General features: G+C 51.0%; 1 protein-coding gene across 11 annotated transcripts in view; it reads right to left on the bottom strand.

The window, feature by feature from the left end:
- DYSF (dysferlin) overlaps positions 1 to 22,360 on the bottom strand; it is an 83,100-nt gene that overhangs the window by 17,167 nt on the left and 43,573 nt on the right. For all 11 annotated transcript variants that reach the window (XM_084517597.1, XM_084517595.1, XM_084517604.1 and 8 more), the window contains 10 exons: positions 18,262 to 18,360; positions 17,461 to 17,589; positions 16,646 to 16,801; positions 14,570 to 14,661; positions 12,342 to 12,512; positions 11,643 to 11,785; positions 9,315 to 9,454; positions 7,278 to 7,366; positions 6,919 to 7,014; positions 3,192 to 3,333 (listed from right to left, as the gene is read on the bottom strand). In XM_084517597.1, the coding sequence (XP_084373723.1) occupies positions 3,192 to 3,333; positions 6,919 to 7,014; positions 7,278 to 7,366; positions 9,315 to 9,454; positions 11,643 to 11,785; positions 12,342 to 12,512; positions 14,570 to 14,661; positions 16,646 to 16,801; positions 17,461 to 17,589; positions 18,262 to 18,360 (1,257 nt within the window). The remainder of the gene's footprint in view (positions 1 to 3,191; positions 3,334 to 6,918; positions 7,015 to 7,277; positions 7,367 to 9,314; positions 9,455 to 11,642; positions 11,786 to 12,341; positions 12,513 to 14,569; positions 14,662 to 16,645; positions 16,802 to 17,460; positions 17,590 to 18,261; positions 18,361 to 22,360) is intronic.

Below are 22,360 nucleotides of genomic sequence, written 5' to 3'. Positions count from 1 at the left end.
TCTTTTTTGCAACGCTTTTCAGCTGGCATATGAACTCCCCAGCCAGGTCTTCGAAACTCCAACCTAATGGTTTATTTCCAGGTCCTCTCAAGCACCACGATTTTTTAACTCGTGTATGGAGACGCTCTTGAAATTCAACCCCGAGTGTTCATTTGTGCAGATGACATTTGCTGAGACATTCGGTGTCAAGCTTTTTTTTTGCCCTGGAGGACATCTCAAATTCAGACTTGGCAGCCTTGTGCAGCTACCGCTGTAATTGGCACTTGCAGCTGAACATTTCAAAATCAATTTCATGCATTTTCCACCTCCACAGCGCCTGCGAGACGCGGGAGCTGAGCGCCTCTCTGACGGGGTGCCCAGAGAAACCTGAGCCACATCCAGCCCATCTCGGCGGCGCTCTCCGTAGACTCTGCTTGCACCATGACCATCTGATAACATTGTCTGCGAGAGTCAAGAGCTGCCAGACTTAGACCTGGGGATCTGAGGTTTAAACCCTGCAGACATCTGCTCTGCTCCCTGCTGGCTGGCAGCAGAACCTTGTCCTTCGTCTGGGACTCGGGGTTGTCCCTGCCTCTCCTCCACGAGTTGATGTGGTCTCCGAACCTATTTGCTCCCCTAGCTCCCCCTGCAATGTAGTGATGCCCCAATGTGTGCTGAGCATTGGCCCTTTCACCAAACCAGTGGCAGGATTGAAATCTATGAAGCTGGGCTCTTGGAGGATGCAGAGAGCTGCAAGTGTGCTGTGGTGACACAAACGGCACGGTCTGACCTGCCCGTGGCTGCTAGAGAGGTGTCAAAACGAGAAGGGGGAACAGAAGAAGGTAATTCTGAATAAATACTGACAGAGGATGCTTAAAGAAACATGCATTTATATGTTTTCACGTGAGCTGTCCCAAAGATTGAATTCCTCTTTTGTGGGGAATTTTTTGAAATCCAGAATGGGGTAAGTTCCTTTCTCAGAAGCAGAAGCAAAATCTTTACAACTTTACTCCATCAAGAGAAGATATGTTTGGAAAAAAACATTCTGAGATGGCTAAAAAGTTCAGAGAAGCAGGGACAGGAGCCCACACTTCCAGTCTGTAAGTTGAATTGTTTGTGGGATTTCCAGGCTCCCACTTTCCCTCGAGGTGCAGTGGGAAAATCAAAGCTGTGAAACCCCAAGGGACCCCAGAGCTCTGAAGCTTTGGAGATGAATTTCCCCCAACTTTGTGGCAAGGACAGAACAATCCTGGCTACTGCTGCCCATCCCAAGGCTGCAGGGGCTGGCTCCATCAGGTGGCACCCGTTTTTCCCCAGGGTTTGTGGGCCTCCAGCTCCCCATAGGACTGCACACCACAACTAAACATCACGAGGACTGCCCTGCGCAGGGGCATCCTTGCTCCTCTGGAAGATGATTTCCCAATCTGGGTTGGGGTGATTCAATCCCACGGTCCATCCTCTAATGCCAAAGGGAACCCCAGCAGCGAGGAGGCGAGCGGAGCGAACAAAGGAGAGCAAATTGAAAGCTGCTTTTCTCCCGGCAGTGCTCCCTCTGAGAGCCAACACCAGCCAGGCTGGGTGCAGGTGGCTTTTAGCAGCTCAGAATTTGCCATCTGACCGTTTTGATTTAAATTCCACTTTCCATCGCCTGCGTTTAAAGTTCAGTGCATGGGCTTTTACAGCAGCAGTAATGAACCTGGAGTTCAAACAGCACATGGCGAGATCAAAAATTGCCAGAGCGGAATGTGTCCCACAAATACAAAGCATGGCTTTTCATTCATTATTTTTTCCTTTACAGAGAGGTTTTACAAGCTGTTTATTTTCTGATACAGTGTTGGCAGACATGTGGTCGGAGGAGAATCAATATCAGCACAGTGGGATGTATTTTCTTAAACGGTTTATAGGGGGGTCTTTGCTTTTTCAAAGGGGGATAATTGAATGTAGTACACACTGTACTTTTGATTTGTTTAACATGAAGCGTGAAATGGGTACAGCTATGATTCTGTCAATCAGTTTAACTACCCGGCAATTCATTTTGAAGCGAGGCCTCTTTGCAGGGATCGTCTGGCTGGAGGGATTGGGAATTTGCTCAGCATCTTCCCCGCTGGCGTGCCAGTTCCACCCCGGGCCGTGCTGGGACCAGCAAGGAAAAATCTGGGAGGGGGGTCCCAGGTGAGCTGTGTGGATGCAGATGGTCTCGCTGCAACGAGCTGTCTTTGGGACAGAGTGGCTGAAGGGGTCTGAGCTTTAGGAAATGTCACAGAACAAGACCAGGTCTCCAAAACAGGGATTGTCCCCGCTGTCCACATAGACCCAGCGACACGCCTGTCAACCTCCAGGTGATCTGAGCTGGAAGTTTAAGTGAATGGTCTCCCCCTGCTAATGCTTTCCTTGCGAGCCAGTCCCATTTTTCCGTGTATCCACCCCATCTCCATCCCTCTGCTTTCTTCCCTCCCTGCAACTCCCAGTCCACATTTGCCACCACGTCACTGCACTAGCTTATCTAAGAAATACCAGAAGCAATACTCAGTTACAGGTGTAGGAACAAGGAGGCCAAAATCATAACTGTTTTTGACTTAGAGATTCATCCTGAATCCCAAACCAAAGCTTTTCTTCCCATCTCTGCATCAACGACACATTCCAGCCCCCTGCTCCCCTGCAAAGCTACAAGAGCACAAGGGGCAGATGCTCCCCTCTGCTCCAGCAACAACTTGGTGGCCACTGACTTTCATCAGGAGGCAGGAGACCTGCTGTCCTCCAGCTGAGGGCACTGCAGTCTTTTCTCCCTGTGTGAGGTCTGGGACTCGTTTCCCCCTGGTATCCCTGCAGCCCAGGTGCAGATCAGGCTGGTGGGGGGCACTGGAAAGCTGCTGGCCCCATCCCAGCTGTGTGCTGAGTGCTGGGGGTCTCAGATATTCCCTGGGCTGCACAGGGAGCCTCCAGCTGGGGTCTCCTTCATGGAGACAGACCCTCCGTGGCTGAATTATAAAGCAAGAGGCAGCACCACCAACACCTTTAAGCAGATTTTCCCTTGAAAGCGTGTTTTTAAAAGCAATATTCCCACCTGTCCACCACCCTGCGTCTCAAACATCACAAAGTTAAGGCTGAGCCTTGCGTAGCCCCAGCGTGTTGCACTTCTGCAGGTCTTAGGCCAGGCAGATCAGCTCAGAGATACCAGGAGAAGGCAGAAACGCCTGCCCAGCAACACTCACCTTTTTTGCAATGTAACACATTTGCTCAGCGGGGAGATAGTCGAAGGGGAAGATGAACCTCCAGTTGAAGTTGCCTTCTCCTCCCATAGACCTGTAGTGCACATCTGTCTTCTGCTTGTTCTCCTCGTGGCCAACCAGCCAGCTGCAAAACGCAAACACACTGCATGAGGAACTGGAAGCACGGCGAGGGCTTTGGAGCAGCTCACTCAGTGTTTCTGAGGCCACAAGCTATTGATAAAACCTCTCTCAGCCTCCTGAATGCTTTAGGCTGCTCTCTATAGGGGTAACTTGGAGCCCATAGGAGACTTGAGAGCGAATACAGCAGCTCCTGCAGTGTTGGGAGATGAACTAGTGCTGGTGGCAACAGCCTGAGAAGCTCTCCAGTCTGTTCCTCTCCCTCCCCTAAGCTTTGTGGATGTATTAAAGGCTCAACACAGCTCTAAGATCTGGCTCCAAGTTGTCACTTGCCCATCCATAAGCCCATGTCAGCTTCTAATTTGCCTTGGTGAGAGCTGCTTTCCCCTCTGCAGCCCCCCCAACAAACTGACCTCACAGCCTCTAAAACCTGTTCTCTCGATGGAGGCAACACGCTGAAGTCCAAGGATCATTTTTTTCCCTCTGTTCTCTATCAGTTCCTTGAAAATGATTGTTTGGAAGTCCTAAATGGCCAGGGTTCATACCCATGAAAATCCCAGAGTGGCCTCACCCCTCTGTGGCCAGGGGGTCCCCAGCTGCTCCTGCTGGGGTCCTTGCAGCCCAGTTCCCCTCCTGTGCTAAAAGAGCTTGCTGTGGTCCGTCCCCAACCAGTCCAGGGGCAAACTGAAAACTTTCCACAACTACTTTTTTTTTTTTCCAGCTGCAAGTTTTGCAAGTGTCAGGTTTTCATTCTGCTCTCTTCCCCCGTCCAAATTTTTGTTGGTCTTCAGCAATCAATGGAACTAAACAACACAATAAAGCACAGCCGTTTGTGTACTTAGAGCCCTCCTGGAGGGGAGCCAAAAGATTCAGCGGGAATTTCTAATGAAAACAATTATCTCGTTTGATTGTTTTCCACTTAAATTGAAAATAAGTGGTTTTTTTTTTGCCCAGCTATACAAGTGATTCCTGCGAGGAGCACGTGCTCTGCCCCAAATGTGCTGCGGGAGACGGGGAGGTCTACTCAAGTTCATCCTACAGATCACAGGCACATGTGCTACGCGGACAGCGAGGGCTCGGTGGCACTGGGAATTGTGTGATGAGGTTACGCTAATGCTTAAATTGTGGCCGGATTATTTGATTTGATCTGATTGGATGCAAATGGCCAGCCTGGGTGTTTATCCACGCTGCTCCAGGCTCTGCGGGGCTCCTTGGAGGATGCAGTGTGAGCGCCCTCTCCTTGCAAGCAAGCAAAAGGACGAAGGAGAGCTCTGGTTCAGATCCCTCTTTGGCACTGTTTTGTCTCTCCCCACTGCCAGAAAGGAAAAGCATCCAAATCACGATGTCCCAGAGCTAAAAACATCACGGTGACCAACCAAAGGCCCATCTTGCCCAGTGTCCTGCTTCTGACTGGGGCCAAGCACAGACTTCCATGGATGAGTATGGGAACAGGGCAAGCACATCATGACACCTTCCCAGAAGATGACAGACACCTTCCCAAAACATGACACCTTCCTAACACGATACCTTCCCAACACCTCTCCAGCCTGCAGTGACTTGCAGGTCAGAGACTTTCTGGGCATGTAGGTAACGTTTTTGTGCTTAACAGGACCAGGTGGATTTCTAGCCTGTCAATTCATCCAGTCATTTCTGAATCCACACACCTTAAGGTACCTGCAATATCCAAAAGCAATGTTGGGTTCCTAGATTTAAGAGGTGACTTTCTTCTTGAAGCAAACAGGCATCTCATTGAGCTCAGCGCACATGTTAGATCTGGGAGGAACAAGGCCATCCTTTCATTTAGGAACCCCAAAAGGCATGAAGATGAGGTTTAAAGACACTGGATAATATCACATACATCATAGTAGTGGTGGTTGGCTGGAAGGGGACTCTGGAAACTTCTGGCCCAACCTGCTCCGAGCAGTCCTGGTTTCATCTCACAATATCTTGAAAACCTCACAGGACGATGAGTGAAAGCCTCCCACCTCCCGCAAAACCTGGCTGATCTGTCCTATCAGTGAAGTCAAACTTTATTGGAAATCTGACCATGAAAATAATACAAAAATGTCCCCCACCTGTGACAGAGACCGACAGAGCTCTTAAATCCAAACCATCTTCAGCTCTGAATGAACGTGGTCTCCCTACACTTCTGTCTGCCTACATCACAAGGCTTTGGGAAGAGGAGTCTTTCTGTACTCAGCCTTGCACAACCAGACCTAAACGTGGTTGAGACCTTTTCATGCTATTGAAAGACTATCAATAAATAACATTGTTAATTCATTAAAATAAAAGGCTGGTGACTTCTGTCTTACTCGTGATAGAAAAGTGACTATTTAATTTACTTCCCCAACTGGCAGGTAACAATTTACATGTTACATAAAAGACAACGCCCAAATCACTGAGATTCTGGTCCTGATATTGCCTAGTGAGTGATTTCTCTGTAAAATGGGGACCACGCTGGCGATAGCCTCCTCAGAGGAGTGCTGTGAGACCTCTCCTGGAGGAAAGCCCCAGGTAACAGCTTCTTACACATCGAGTTCTCCCAAACCCAGGCTCCCCACCACAGCTGCATCATGTCATGGTGGTGAACGCAGCTCTGCCAGCCCCTGTCTGTGGGGCAGACACTTATGCATGGAAGGACCATTGCCTCCTCTGCTCGCAGGGTTATTTATGCCCTATCCAGAAATGGGAATGATGCAGCCATTTGTGGGGGGAAGATGAAGAAGTCAAGCAAGATTTTTAATTCATTTACAGCACTGCGAGACTTGCTTGGTCACTGGGGGTGACAAAAGCCCAGCAAGGGGTTCCCCAGGCACTGGATGCTCTCTCTTTCCAGCAGCCCCCTGCAAGCACTGCTATTCCAGAGCCCCGAGGTGCACAGAGCGGCTTAGCTGGAGCTGATAACAATGCACTTGATGTGAATACCAGGTAAGCAGCGCGCATTCTGGATTTACAGGAGGAAAATTGGGATTGTAAAAAAGGGATTTACAGTCTGTTTCAAAATCCTACCTCTTCCTGTCCATAAATCCAAAGAACGCACAAAATAAGTAAGTCCCTTGGCTGGGATTGCACCATTTTACACAAGATAAAACATAAATGGAGTCAGGCAGAGAAGGGAATGTGCCAGAGGAGTTACTGCTGGTTGCCACATTTTTGTGTGTTTCAAGGAAAAAAGGGAATTCCAAAAAAAGCAGCTACCCAAACAAGCCAACCTATGTATATGGAACAAGCCCGCAGCCGTCCCAGGAGAGGAGCCGGGAAAGAGCTGCGCGGTGGAAATGCAGGGGGCGTCCCCCTCTCAAATGGCTGGGCTGCTTCCCCAGATCTCATCTCTGTAAATGTAAACGCTGCAAGGCGAGCATCTGACTGTCAGAGATGCAGAGAAAACCTTGACAAGGTGAAGCGATTAGGAGCCCAGCAGAGAGGTGGCTGCCAAGGAGCTGGCTCCATAGCTGGAGAGGTGTGAACGGCCCCTTCAGCCCATGGGGGCTTCGTGCTACCGCAGCAGTGTTGCTGCACATTAACTCCTCCACTGCTGCTCTTGTGCCTTCAGACTGTAGTATCTGGAGGGCACAGAAGTGGGGTGGCTTACCCTTTGACGTAGATGTCGCTCATCTTCTCCCCCGTGATGCTGAGGTCATCGAGGATGACGTCCTTGGTGTTCCAGATGATGCAGCGCAAGTAGAACCTGAAGGCACACGGGAGAGACATGAGAGAGGGGGAAATCTTGGTCAGGAGTCCACCCAACAGCCCGGTCATGCTATTCAGTTATTTAGCTGGAGGAGTTCAGATTCAACTCATTTTTTCCCTGAAGATAAGCCTGCTCAGACATCCCTCAGCTGAGCAGGTGGATCCCTCCCCACCCGGCATCCCCAAGCCCTCTCCTCTTCCCCCCAAAGAGAAGGTGCAGGAACCAGCCCTGCTCCGGGTCAGAAAGGAAAAAGAAGTCACCTCTTGGCTTTGCGTGGCGTGATGTTGAAAGGGGGACCGGGCTGACCCAAAGATTTGGGGAACAGATCCACCCACATCTGCAGCTTTCCCTGCAAGAAAAGAAAGAGACTTGAAGCCTGGTGAGCTTGCTGGGTCACCTTCACCTCCTCGGTAGGACCCAGGACAGAAAATACCAAGTGCTCCATGGTTCCTTTGTTGCAAACTGAAGTTTCTTTACTGGAGAAGCGTCACTGGGTATTTTAGTGATAGTGGGGTATGTATCAATGGCCTGTGATAAGAGGTCATCTGAATTATCTGAAGGTGCACTCCAGGTTTGTTCTCCAAGGCTGAATATCTTTACGTAGAGCCAGACTGAGGGCTGGGTCCATGGGAGGTGCTGGAGAAGCAAGCAGCTCACTGATTTTCCACAGTGTCACACCAGTGGCCACCAGCTGAACAGCTGGTTTATGGGTTTCTGACCATGGGACTGGAGGGTGGGATGAGGAGAGCTAATTCCACTTTCAAATAATCCTTCCAGGGAAAAAGCAGCAGAAATGCAGCTGAAAATCTCAGGGGGTCGTTTTTTAGGTGGTCCCTTTTACTGTAAAACACCATTGGGTGCCAATAAAATATTTTATTGTACAGTCTCAAGGGTCTAAAGCAAAAAAAAAAAAAAAAAAAAGGCATCCTTTGACAATCAGCCCGTCACAGAGGGCTTTGTGGTTTGCTTGTTTTTTGGCAAGAAAATCTTCCATTTCAGCAGAAAACTTTAAAAATCCACCCTTTAAGCTCGCTGCAAACAGCCCAGCAGAGCCAGCCTGTTCCTTGGGTCTGCAGCGGGTCAGGGCCATGCTTTTGGGAGCTGTGCCCAATGCAATCCCTACTGAACCAGCCAGGTTAATGCCCTCAAACCCAGCACCACCACCACAGACACCCCCAATTAGCAGCACCAGAGCAGGGCAGACCCAAATTGCTCTGCCCATCTGCAAGCCCAAAACATGCAGGAAACACCCTTCCAACACTACCATGACACTAAAAACAGCACAAACCCACTGGGCGGCTGACAGCAGCCACCTCCTGCCTCTAACCCCGAACTTCAGTGGGTGAATTTGCATGAAAAGGTGTTAGAGCCGTTGGCAGTGCGTTTACTTCTGCCAGCAAATTCATTGGACTGGCTAAAAACAAACCACAGAAAGGTAACGGTGCTGCAGTGGTGGAGCTCAGGCTGTGCATGGTTACACCAGCTGCAGAGCCAGTCCCACGAAATTGCCTCTGCAACTGGAACATGTAAGAGAGATGAGGACAAATCGCTGTGTTCTCCGGGAAGCAGCACTTTTTGGTCCAAAGGCATAAAGCCACATCCACGCTAATCAAAGAAAAGGGGTTAGGTGAAATACGGATACCTGGGTTTTGATTGGTTTTGGATAGAAGCCCGTTTAGCTTTTGTTTGGCTGAAAAATATCCAGTCTGCAATAGTACTAAAACTCGATGCCTCCAAGGACTTGTTCCTGCTGCAGAAATCCTGCTGCATTGCCAAAGGAGCCTGCAGGAGCATTATCATTACAGAGAAATTCTACATCGACGCTTGCAGATCAGAAATGGCTTTCCCCAAAAAATAAATAAAAAAATTAAAAAAAAAAAAAAAGGCTTTTGTGAGCAAATGCTGATGAAAGTGAATGCCTATTCCAGGAGGCTGTAGCCGATCTCTCCAAGCACTCAGAGCAAGCCAGCCCTGGGGCTGAGCTCCAGCCTGTGCTTGACAGCAAGTGCTCTGCTCTGTCCTGTAGGCTGGAAAACCACCTCCTGGGGCAGATATACCCCACATGGCATTGCAGCGAGCCAGCCAGTGATGCACACCTCTCCTGGAGCAGCAGAACCTCTCCTGGAGCAGCAGGACCTCTCCTGGAGCAGCAGGACCTCTCCGAGAAACGTCTCCTCCTGCCGTGAGCACCTTCCAAAGGCTGCACCCAAGCCGTGGAGAACATCTCACCTGGGTAGCACCGGGTGGAAGGGAAGATGATGCTCCTGGTCTCATCCTGAGCTCTCAGCACCACTCACCTGCTCGATCTCTGGTTGGAGGGGGCTGTAGAGAGCCCTGGTCTCCACGTGCTCTGGCACCAGCCCTTGCTTCCGCAGCGCGTACAGGGCGAGTCGCTCCTCCACCGGCCCCAGGTGGGGGTTGACGGGTTTGCCGTCCTCTGCAACAGATCAGAGCAAGAGCAGGGTCATGCCACGCCACGGGCAGGGTGCTGAGCAACCCAGGGGGGCTCTGCAAGGGTTGCTGCTCCGGGGAAAGCACCAGGAGCAAGCAGGAGCCCCACTGACCTCGCTGCAGCCAGGAGCAAGCAGGAGAAGGGCACAGGGCAACATGGTCCCAGGGGGACACGTGGGCAAACCATTGCTCTGTGGGACAGGGACTTGCAAGGGGGCTCACACAATCCCACCCCAGCCACAGCAAGCCCCAGAACAGTGAAACATTGTGAGCTGAAGCACATGGAAAGGGGAATCTGGGGGTTGATCCAGCTTGAAGTGCTTCTAAGGGTTTGGGATCCCCAAAATTACAGCAGCTGGGGCTTGCAGCCTTCCAGCCCATGCTGCTGCTCTGCTGTTCAATCCTGTCCCCAGCAGAGGTTTGTCCAAGGGGCACTGAAACAGGCTGCCCAGGGACGTGGTGGGGTCCCATCCTGGAGGTATTTCAGAGATGTGTGGACGTGGTGTTTAGGGAGATGGTTTAGTGGTGGACTTGGTAGTGTTAAGGCATGGTTGGACTCGAGGATCTCATGCGTCTTTGCCAACCTAAACCTAAGATTCAGTGATTTTATGATTTAAAATCAGCCAGGAGCTTTGGCTGGGCAGAAAGAAGCGCCGTGGCAGAGCTCCCCGTGGGGTCCTGCTCCTTTTCTGCTGGGTTCAGAGAGGAAGACAGAGATGAGAGGAAGCTGAGGCCAACACAGGCACCGCCAGCACAGCTCCAACACCCATCCTGGTCCCCAAACCCACCTCCACATCCTCATCCCACTCCACACCAGCCCCTAATCCCTCCGCAAACACACTGCTGGACAAGGCCAATTAGCAATGGACATTTTTGCCCTCTCCACCCCTCAATTCAGGACCCTCATCCCACCAAACGTTGCTGTGCAGGACTCGCCCCGGCACACGGCTGCCTCGCCGTGCACCTTCGAGGACCTTTGAAATGAAATGCGCTCCATAAATATTATTACAGCTCTGCAACTTTCAGGTGATATATCCCAGCTCCTTTCTTGGCAATGTCTTGAAGTGGTTAACTTCAGACATATGGGCCATTTCCCAAGCAGTGGAAACCTGGCGGGTGTGCGTGCGTGTGTGTGTGCGCGCGCACAGGAAAAAGAAAAAGCCCCTCTCAGAAAACAACAAATGTGGGGGTTATGGAATAATGGTCCGGGTGCAGTGCTTGTAAAACCCATGCTCTCGTGTTTAATAGCTTCACTTTATACCGCCAGGTTCAGATCTGACATTGCTCTGCGCACACAGCTGGTTTCCAGATCTCCTTGAGGTCAAGCATCAGACTTTGTTCTGTTTTTTGAACTGATTGCCATTAAAGCAGAGGAAGGTGAAAGGCAGAGGCTGGGAGAGGGGGGAAGCCCCCGCTCAGTTTAACACCTCTCCAGCCCTGGCTGAAAACCTTTCGCATAACAAGAGGCTGGGAAGGAGCTGTGGCTTCCCCACTCCTCCTCCCAAGGCGAGTATCACAAATTTGTGCCCCAAGTCCCCAGAGCACAGGCGGGCAGCAGCCCTGGGCTGCTCCTGTCCCTGCAGTGGCCTTCGTTAGCCAAACTGCTGCTCCTGGGCCCCGTGGGCTGGGGTTTCGCCTCCTCCCTGAGCCCAACTCCCATTTCCAGGCTTTAAAGCAAGGTTTCCTCTAAAAGGCAAGCTCCTGCCCCCAAGGATGCCATCAGGGGGGCAGAAAACTTCAGGTGTGAGCGGTGTTTGGGGAGAGGGTTGTGCAAACGAAAAAATGCCTCCCTACCTCCCCGTGACAGTTCCTCCTTGCTGGCTGATCCCACCTTTCCAGCTACAGCACACCTCGCTCTGGTTGTACTGGCACTGTGCGTATGATCTTGTCTCCCTCTAGTGCCCCCAGCCCCGAAACGCAGAGATGTGAGGTCCTGGAAGCCAGGCTGCAGCCTCTCGGGCTGTGCTGGGCTTTGCTGCTCCCAGCCTGCATGGCTTCGGTTTGCTTTGAGCAGCAAGGGAAGGAGGAATGGGTGCTCAAAGTGCCGGGTTTGGGTTCAACTCACACAGAAAGGAGCTGGGCAAGAAAGCCCCCGTGATGTGTTCATGGCCTCCAGCTCCAACCCTTGCTCTGGGTAACGGGAAGCTACCTGCAGCCCCGAAGCAGCCCCTTACCCAGTTCGGAGAGGATGTACTCCTGCTCCCTGAAGATGACCCGGTCGGCCTTGTAGGTGGGAGCCTTGTAGTTGTGCTGCAGGGAGAAGAGGTGAAGCAGCTGGGAAGGACGGAGTTGGTCTCGCCACTGGTTGGGTCCCGAACTGAAACGGGAGGGAAAACAGCACGGGATAAAACAATATCCAGCCTCAATAAGGGGCCACAGCAGCGTTACACCAGAGGGTTGTGCTGAGGAAGGTGCAGCCAGCTCCGACCCCGTGCTCACCTTGGCCTGTTGGTGAATGGGGCTGCGTGTCCCACACCCTGCTCAGCCCCAGCTCACAGGGCTGGGGTGCCCCCATAGCCCCCAGACCCACTGCACCACCCTGCAGCTGGTCCTGTGCATGGGCAGTGCCCTCACTGTGGTGTGCCCAAGAGGTGTCAGGGATGTAACAGATCTCTCCAAGGAGATTTATGTTTTTTGAAGCTGCTGGAGGAGAGCCAGGGCTTGGGGGAAGTATATAAACTGGGGGGGGCTTCTCCAACAGGAATCTGTCCCTCAAGACAGATCTCTGCAGCGAAATATGGCAGCAGCCAGGTCCCCTAGGACAGCAGACCCATGGTTAGGGCTGGGCTGAGGCATTGCCATGGTCCTGAGGACCCCCTCAGCACTGCAAAGCCTCAGCAGCTACAGAGACCCAATCCTACAGAGATACTTACACACAGTAGGTTTGGGGAAGCCCGCAGCGAGCCCCATATTTTGACAGGAAGCGGTTCTCCAGGTCTATGACGGTCTCCCCAATCTTCTCATCCTTCGACAGGAGGTCGTAGTCATAGAGCGTGATCTTCAGGTCCTTCTCCAGGGGCAGGGTGCAGCTCAGCTCGAACATCCTGCACAAACAAGAGATGCCCGTGAGATGGAGATGTGCCATCTTTGCCATGCTGGGACAGTACTAGAGGCTGATGGCTGATTTTGAAGGTCTTTTCCAACCTAGATGATCCTGTGGTTCTGTTGGTGCTGTGCTGTGCTGGCTTAGCTCACGGACATGCCACCAAGTAAGCACGCTCTGGGTTTCCCATTGCATGTGGCTGAATTACCCTTGAGCAAATTTGGGCCCTGTTTAGCTTCCCCACCTGCTAATTGGAAGTGACAGCAGCCACTGCAGTACCCAGGGTAAAAAAGCAGGCATTGAGAGACAGGAATCCTCATTGCCATGGGGTGGGAAAGGGGAAGAAATGACAGCTTTGGAAAACCAACTGCCCTTTGAGCCTGAAGAGCAGAAATCTAAAATAGGAGGCTAAGCTTGTGGTCAGCATGAGAGTGACCCCCCCCAAAACCTCCTCATCCTCCCTGCCAGTCCCATGCACCCGGATTTTGTGCTGTCTCCTCTCCTCATTACTGCAGACTGCAGTAATTATTGTATAGTGACATAACATAAAAGAAGAGCAAACCTTCCTCGACCTCTTCAAACAAAGCGTGGTAAGACACAAAGCACCGAGACCCTCCCAAAACACAACACCCTGATCCAGACAAAGCCTGTGCTCATGGACGTTAGAGATGTGGAAGGTGGGATGGAGGGTGAGCAGGACAGTCTGGGTCTGACCCAGCGCCACCAGGAATCCCTCCACCTGCCGCCAAAACACCATCAATTCGGGGGCAAAACACGATGCCCGTTTCCACCAGCAGCACCCACCCCGCAGCAGCTTTTAAGGAGGGGAAGTGAGTGATTATGCCACCAATTAAGAGCGCGGGAGGAACTGGGGTCAGCAGAAAGTAATTAGCTAAAGCTGGCGGGCAGCCAGCAGCCCGGGGAAAAGCTCGTGAAACGGGAGGTTTAATAGCCCGCCAGCAGCCAGGACCTGGGTTTTACGTCTTGCTTTAAAGACGGGGTGGGAGGCGCAGTGCGCTGTCTAGACGGCCGCTGGCCGGGAGCCAGGTTTGGCAGAGGGGGCCTGCCCCAGGAGCAGAGCTCCCTGCAGACCTGGGCTCCCTCGTGCTCCATGGGGAGAGCCCCCTTTGCCCCACAAGAAAGGCAGAGCTTTGGTAGAAGAGGAGGAAGCAGCTTGTCGAATCCACGCGGTGCTCTGAGACCTCACCGGTGTCACCCTTGCCATCCTTACCCCTTCTGCACCAGCCTTGCACGTGGGGTATCTCCTTCTGCATCTTGTTTTTTTGGGAAGCTGTCCCAGCACTGACAGCCTGAGCTGGCAAGAGGCCCCAAGAAAACCAGTGGGACCTCACACACTGTAGGGCTTGACCCTTGTTTGTCCTGGAGCACAAAATCCTACATCTAGCCCCAGCTTGCCGAGGAGACCCAACCCTGATCAGCACGTGAAGGCTGAGCACCAGGCTTTCCTCTACCTCCCTCTGCTTTGCCTCACCACCATGGTGCTTTCCAGCCCTGAGGAATACCCTTTTCTGAAGACAACCTTACCTTTTTTTCCTTTTATCCCAACTTTGTGGCCCTACGGTTAGGGGAACAACTCAACCAGCCAACATCAATTTTATAAATAAATTTTTCAAGGCACATGATTGGAGGTGTCCCATGTCACAGCACAGTCATACAGACCTCCATGTACCATCTCTTTTCTTCAGACGTTTCACTGAAGTGCCTAAATGAGGAACAGCTTTGCCCCAAACTCTCTCTGCTATCAGTGGGAAGAGGCAGAAGCCTCCACAGGGGGATCTCAGGTCTAAAAAACCCTCTTGATGTCACCTCCACTGGTGCCAGAGCAGACCCAGTCCATGCTTCATAGTTCAGAAGACCCAGAGAGAAGATGAACGTGAACCATGGGGGGTAGGACAGTGACCAAGCCAAGGTCAGACCCACTTCAGCAAGGCTGAGAGTGCTCCAAGGGAAGAGAAAGCTCTGGCTAACCCACCTCGATTCCCTCAAAATGCCATAAAAATCCCAGGGAATCCAGGCTTAACTAAAACCAAAACTTACTTTCCGAAGACAGGCTCCAGCGTACAGGGGAGGTAATTTTCTTGGTCATTTATGGATTTCTTTCCCACTGAAATCTTCACGTAGGGATCACACTAAAGATAGGCATAAAAATAAATGGAAAAGTCATTGCACAGTGATAGTAAGATGGGATGGGATGGGATGGGATGGGATGGGATGGGATGGGATGGGATGGGATGGGATGGGATGGGATGGGATGGGATGGGATGGGATGGGATGGGGTAGGGCAGGCTGGAATAGAACAGAACACTTCAGTTTGGTTCATTTTGGTTGGACAGGACCTACAGAGACCACGAGCCCCACACCTGAGCACCTCAGGGCTACCCAGGAGCCGAGGTGCGTTCCTGAGGGCATCGTCCCAGCTCCTGGGCACTGCGGGCACGGGGCATCCACCACCCCACCAGGAGGCCTCTGCGGGTGTTTGCCCACCCTCGGGGAGAAGAAATGTTCCCTCTGCACTTCCTCGGTGTCCCCTCCACGCTGAGGGCCAACAGCCACACACAGCACCAGGGTGAGGGAGCTGAATGTGACATGATGTGATGCACTGCGATTCCATTTCAGGGGTGACCACAGGTGTGGGACAAGTGTCCAGATCCCTCTGAGGTCCACGGGGTGGAAAAGGAATAAAATAGCATGAAACGAGCTATTTTTAGGCTTGTTTCATGGACTGGGCTTGCTCGGATTCCTCAGGATGTTCCCATTCACCCATCTGAGTCACCTTCTCTGAACCTCAGGGTTCCCCTGAGGTCACCATTATTTTTTTTAACATTGGGGTCAACTCAAAAATAGATTTACGAATGCAAGAGACCAAAATGTCAAAGGAAAAACATTTTGTTTCATTAAAAATGTGGCTCAAAATGTGTTGTTTTTTTTTCCAACATGATGCAATAACTTTAAAAAATAAAATAGAATGGAGGCATACTTTAACATAAAGCCTCATTGTGCATCTCAAAATATATCAAAATTATATTATATTTTTATTTTTTGTAAGTTTTCTTAGCTTCTCGTTCATAACTAACATGATTCAGGGAAAAAGACATAAATCTGAAAAGTGGTTAAATTGACCTGAGTCATCATTTCCTCCGGGGTAAAAAAAAAAAAAAAAAAATCACCTAAAACTTTTCACCTAGGTTGAATCCAACACCTAGAGGGACCCAGCATCTTACTCGGATAACATCAAAAACAAACAAACAAAAATCAACTGGGAAAAACTTTGGTGATTTATGCTGCCTTGAGAAAACACCCAGTCCAAGCTCCTTACCAGTTTTCTCTGACCTGGGGATTAATTAAGAAGAGAAGGATGCCCCTGGGGGAGGTCAGCAGCATGAGCACGGACTGGGCTCTCCTTTGGTCTGCCCTCGACTGGGACGAGCTTCAGGAGACACCAGAGCACAGGGAGAAAGGCTGTGGGCCAAGCCAGGATTGGCTTCGGTTTTCAGTGTAAAAAAAGCATTTTTTCTGCTCCTTGTTTTTCATTCTCAGGAGTCTCTTATGGGAGATTTCTAAGAAATTGAAAACCCTCGGTTCAAGGCCATTTTCAAAAACCGGGCAGATTAAAAAGTAATTTGGAGTTGTTCGTGTCAAAATATTTCCTACCTTTTTCTTTTTTAAAAAAATCCCTATTTTGCAGCAGAGCAAAGAGAGTTAAGAAAGACTTTTCCCTAAGGGTTTTGTTTGTTTTTTTTCAAACTGAAACAAGATGAACATTTCTTTTTGAAGCGACACGATTTTCTTGTTGCACTGAATTTTTCTTTCAGACTGGCAAAGCTCTGCAGAGAGCAGTCATGTGAGAGACCTAATTTTGTTTCCTTTGGCACCGAGGTACAAGAAAAAAAAAAAAAAAAAGAGAGAGAGAAAGAAAAAAAAAAACTAATTTAGCTATTTCAGCTAGCCCTACTGAAAAATCCCTCGGGATGGAGGATGAGGGGATGGCTCCTGGGACTCCCAGATGTAGCATTGGAGGCAGGACGAAGGGGAATGTTTTCCCCTTGTTGCTGTTAACGTGTCAAAGTCGTTCCTAAATTTTAGGACGAGCCACCCCATAACCCATCAGCCTACCTTCCCGTTGGAGTCCTTGGGCTGGAGGCCGAAGGCTCGGACGATGTAGACGCGGACGAGGCACTCCTGGGGCCCTCTGGCCGGCAGCTGGTGGAACTGCCGAGGTGGCGCCGGCACCCGCGGGTCGTCGGGCAGGGGGTAAATTCGGAACGAGCCCTGCAAGGAGACGGGGGCTCAGCCACGCTGGGACATGCCTCGTGCTCGTGGACATTCATGCAGACACTACGAGCACAGAGCAGGGCCTGCCGGGCTCTTAACAGAATAGGGAGAGAGAAGCAAGGAGGAAAACTGCCTGCAATGTTCATCCAGTGCTTGAGCATTGATGCAAACCCTGTCATAAATCTGTGCAGAGCCCCAGTAGCCTGCTTGCCCTCTATCTCTTCTGCTTCACTGTTGTTTGAGCCATTGAAAAGGTGTTTGGGAGCCTTGCTGCCCCCAAATCGCCCCCCAGAAGGGTGAGGCTGAGGCTTTCGCCTTAAGGTCCCTGGGACAGGCAGCAGCATCCTCAGCGAGGGATGGGAAGAGGAGGGAGAAAATGGGAAAATTTGCAAGTGTTTTATTCACCAGAGCTGATTTTTTTTCTAAAGAAGTGGCAGGAATCGGTCTCTGGGTACCATCTGGGGGAAGGAAGTGGTGGGTAAGAAGGGGAATTCTGAAAAAGCAGCTAAAGAAAATAAATCCTTCTCCTGAAAGCAGGCTAAGGGCTGCTCCGAGTGTGTTAGGAAGACCAGTTTCCCTCGCTCCCTTGCACTGGATGAATACCCTCACAGACAGAGCTCCGAGCACCCGGCCACGTGTGGAAGGGGCTGTCACACCTTGAACTCCCCCACGACCGAGGGGTCATCATTGGAATCCTGCGAGCGCCCGCGGTACAGCCTGAAGGTGTGGCAGAAGTCGGAGAGATGCTCGAAGTCCTCCACGTTCTCCAGCTCCGTCTCGTAGACCTGGGGAAGGAGAAAGGAGAATCAGATGGCAATGGGCAAAGACTGCTCCCGGGCAGAGCTGGGGCAAAACGGAGCCGAGCTTCTCCATCTGGAGGAAATGCCACCCCCAGGGCAGGTGAAGAGCAGACCTTTGGGAACCCTGTAAAAGTTACAGCACATCAGAGAGGACCCAGAGTGTGCCCAGGTCTCCCAGAGCATCTTTCATCCACCAGAGGGCTCCTCGCTGGGAGCATTTTCCTTACAACCAGGCAATGTTTTCCCCACTTCAGTCCTGCCTGGGCTCCTGTGTTACTTCTGGCACCTCTCGTAACAGGCACCTAAATCTCCCCTTTTCTTAGCAGTCTCTGGCTCTCCTTGTTCTTCCCAAAGACCTTCCAGGGTGGCAACTCCCCATCTCCTCCGCCACTTAGTAAAGTGACAATAACTTAAAGGCTGCGAAGTGGAAAGTTACCAGACAGTAGTTTGCAAAGAAAATCAACTTTTCAAAACAGAATAAAACAGCTACTTTTAAAAACAAAATTACCTGCTCTCTGGGGAAAATTATTTATTTTTTTTTCTTGGAAGAAAGAAAGCCTTAAACTCTCTAAATAAATAAATAACGCCCCAAAGCTAGTGGAAAAACATCACGGACAGTTCCCATCCAGTGAGCCAGGGCCAGCCAAGGCCACTTACCTTCAGCGTGTCGAAGCCCTTCTCCAAGTAGGAACCACATTTTTCCCTCTCTCCCGTGGAAGCGTAGAATTTGCTCCACCAGTCGATGAATTCTTCCTCCTGGCAGCCAGGGATACCAAAGTCACACACCTCCACGAGCAAACCCCAGTGACAACCAGTGCCAGTGGCACCATCCAGCTCCCCACCCAAGCAGACCCCATCCCCACCTGTACAAAAAATGAACGTATAAATGCCACTTCCACTTAAAATAATGGTCCTCAGGTGCTGTACATCTCCCAGGAAGAACATAACCCTCTTCTCATTGATACTACACACAGAAATAAGTAGAACTTATACAACCCATGGACACGATGCTGCTAAGGTGCATTTGTAAGGTGCAAACTGGATTTCAGCTCTGGGGATGCTGCTCCGAAAAGAAAGCCGGCTGCCGGCTTCAGAAAACGTATACCTTTTATAAGAGCACCATTGCTGAAATTTAAAGCAAGCGAAGATGAAGGGGCTTTGCCTGTGATTCATGAAACATTCCTGAAAAATAATGATGTCTTATTTTAGAAGTCCACAAAATTCCATCACACTGACCTAATGGAGGAATCATAATAGAGGTTTATTGGATTTATATTTTAAGCCAGCAGTGCAGACTCTAAATTGCTGTCTTGAATAGACATTGTTTTTAATAGAAATATTACATAAATTAACTCTGAGGCCTCGTCTGCCTCCTTTTTCTTCTTCTTTTTTATTTTTTTTTTAATGTTGCCTTTCATCGCTTCCCCTGTTTTATTGTTTGAAAAGCTACACTCTGACCATCGCGGCTTTATTACGGCATTCCACAGGTACCGGGTTACAAGGAAAGCACTTAAACTAATCTGACGACTTACCCATGGTATCTTCTGCAGCCCCAAGACAAAGAATTTGGTTAGATATTTTTTTGCTGATTTCCACTGATGTTAAAAAAGGGGAAAAAAAAAAAAAAAAAAAAAGAGGCAAGGGGAGCAGCTGGAATGTTAATAGCAAAGGACATTATTTCATTTGCCTTCAAATGGAAAAGCCAGCGTGCAAGCAACTGATTCAGGGATTTCATTTAGCCAGCAGCATCCCTGGTAGTTTTGTCCTGCAGGATGCTCCAAGAGCTGTGCCTGAGCCTGGGTGGGACCTCGAGGACCCCACAAGCCCTCGCCAAGCCTTGTGGGGATCCCCTGGGGCTTCAGCAGGGCACAGCCCAGGGGCGAGCATCGCTGCTGGACATATTTCACACCAAGTGACCAAAGCCTACAGTTTCGGCTGGGAAAGAAGCTCGTTCAGCCGTGGTGAGCTGCAGTCATGCTTCCCAGATTTGCTTTCTCCCCATCACCATCCCCCACCTGCTGCCCCCACAGGGACCAGCCTAATGTGAGCTGCACCCCGAGTGCCCTGAGCCTGGTGGCAGGGTGGTGACCCTTCTCCATTCAGTGCAGGGACAAAAGAAATCCCCTTCGGGCTCCAAAGTGCCCAGCTTTGGCATTTGCTGCTAAAATGGGGAAGTTGTTTTATAACCTAGGAGCAGTGGAAGAGGAATTGTGGTCGTTTCATCAGGAAAGAGCCTGAGCGGGGCCGTCCCTGCAGTCTCCCAGCAGCTCCATGAGCATTTAGGGCAGCAGAGAGCCCCTTCCAGCAGGGCATCCCTGCAGGCAGGATTGGCTTATGGGCAAAGGCACGGCCGTTTCCAAAAATAAAGACAGTTGGATTCCAAAAAAAAAAATAAAATATATAAAAATACCTTTAAAACCAGAACTTCACCAGCATGCTGCAACTTCCCTCTTAAGCATTTCTGGAATTGTGGCTTGGACACAGCAGCAGCACTCAGACACATGCTTAACTTCAACCGAGTGTGCAAATCCCTCTGAAGCCAAGGAGGCTCTTCAGACACAGCCTGAAGGGCTTTCTGGATCAGGCCTTGGGTTCAGCAGAGCCAGCAGCAGTCCCCTCCAGAGGATACAACGGGGTTTAAGCTGTGCCGGATCTCCGTGTAGGACTTTTACCCGGGGGCTAAGCACTTTGCTATTGAGGGCATTAAAATCCTTCCTTCCTCCAGACCCCGACATGCAGACCTGTGTCCTCCCAGCGGCTGCCGGGATGTTTTCCATCTCATTTTGTTCCATACGGGGGCAAGGCACTGGCTGTGACCTCGTTTTTGTCAGGGGGCTGAGCCAGCACTGTTCTCTCCCCCAGCACTGGGTTCCCTCGTCCTGCAAGCCCAGGCACCAGCTGCGTCCCCAGATGGGGACAGGAGGATGTTGGGGCTGTCCAACACAACCCAGCTCCCACAAAGCTCACTGGAAAGGACATTTTGGTCCAGAGAAAAAGGAGCTGTGGGAACCCGAGAGCTTGTGTAAGGGTCCTGGTGAAACTCAGCCACCTCGCAGGTGGGGAAACTGAGGCACGGCGAGGCAGCAAAGACAGGAGCAGAGCAGGTATGGGATAACTGAAACCCTAATAGTCATTTTTGCTCTTCTAATGATTACACAGTCTCTAATGATTACACAGGCTTCCCCGTGGGAATACAGCTAATCACAGCACTAAGAAATATTGCCTCTAAAGAAGCTAAGCCACTGCCTCGGTCTCCAGCGCACTCACACCTCACATCTGGGAGGCAGATTTCCTGCTGTGAGTAAGCTCCACAGATGGGATGAGGAGATCCCTGCAGAAACAGCTTGGGCATTTATGGATGCACCTCCAAAAAAGCTGTCTGCTACCCTGCTTTTGCAGGAGATGACACCCTGCATCTCAGCCTCAGAGAGCATCCCATTAGTGCTCCTCATCCGTTCCAGTGCGCTCAGGCAGGGCACCGAGGCACCAAAACACCAAGCACCTCCCCGTGCCCTCAGCCTCTGACCTGTTCCCCAGGAGGGACCTGGTTTTGGGATACCCTGGGGTTCTCCTGCTCCTTCCAGCTGGTCGCTCCCACCTGCTGCAGCGCTGGAGGGAGGAAAGCACACGCAGCCACACCAGGAGGCTGCAAGATGACTTGGCACATCCTTCGGTTAACCCTTACGGTGTGAACTCTCAGATGGAAAAAGGGAAATGACCCATTTCTGGCTGTGTCACCTTTCCGTTTTCTTTTTTTTCTTTTTTTTCACCTGCTGGTAATTTTGCTCAGAAGTGGGCGAAACTCTCTTCGGCGTGAGTTTTTTGTGTGGTTTTTGTTGCTGTTGTTTCCTAGCCTGTTCAAATCCAAAGAAGTAAGCACCTGGGGCTGGGCAAGGACAGGACCAGCCTTCCCGACCAGACCCCATGTGCTGCACCGGGGATGTGGCAGTGCCAGGGATGTCCCCAAGGCGTGGACAGAAGGCCAGGAGAGAGAGAAGGACACCCAGAGCACTCCAGGGGCAAGGCTGGGCTGCAGCACGGGCTATTGGCACCCATTTTCAGCTGGAGACATCCAACACCCAGAGCCCTTCCAACTAACAGTAACAGGATAAGCCATAAAATATGTGCTCTGATTTGGAACTAGCAAACACAGCAAATAACCAATTATTCCAAATAGTTTACAGATTCTGACTTCTTTCTTTTTTTTTTTCTTTTCTTTTTTTTTTTTTTTTTGGCTTGGGTTAGCTTCGCTAACTTGCCATTTGATGGGTTATTTGTATTTCTTACAAACCAGGCACCGCAAGCCAAACTAACAGCACGAGGAACCCACAGAAAGCACCTCGTGGCGCTTCGTGAGGTAGCGGGGAGGCTCCTCGCTGCAGCTCAGCCACGTCCGAGGGCTCCTTGTGAGCTCCTCTCCTCTGGGAATGGTCGTGAAGTGCCCAAATCCTGCACACTGAGGCTGGAGGGGGGACCTTTGGCCAGACCATCGCGCCGCTGGGAAGGCAGGAGCTGCACGGGCATCAGCCCGAGGGATGCGCACGGTCCTACAAAGGGTGCTCCACGCCTCTCCAGCACACCAGGACCCCCAGCTCCCACCTCCTGCCACCCACACTCACCCACCCAGCTCATTTGTGCTGCTCAGAAGGAGCACCAGGACAGCCCAAGGAGCAGCTGAGAGGTACCCGGGGCACGAAGTCCCGCAGAGCCCCGCCGGCAGAACGAGGGTTTCTGGATAAAATGAACCCACAAAAAT

The sequence above is a fragment of the Aythya ferina genome (genome assembly GCF_964211825.1).
Source record: "Aythya ferina genome assembly, chromosome: 4".
NCBI classification, from domain to species: domain Eukaryota; kingdom Metazoa; phylum Chordata; class Aves; order Anseriformes; family Anatidae; genus Aythya; species Aythya ferina.
The sequence above is the reverse complement of the archived record's forward strand: the minus strand, read 5'-3'. Positions and strand labels throughout refer to the sequence as shown.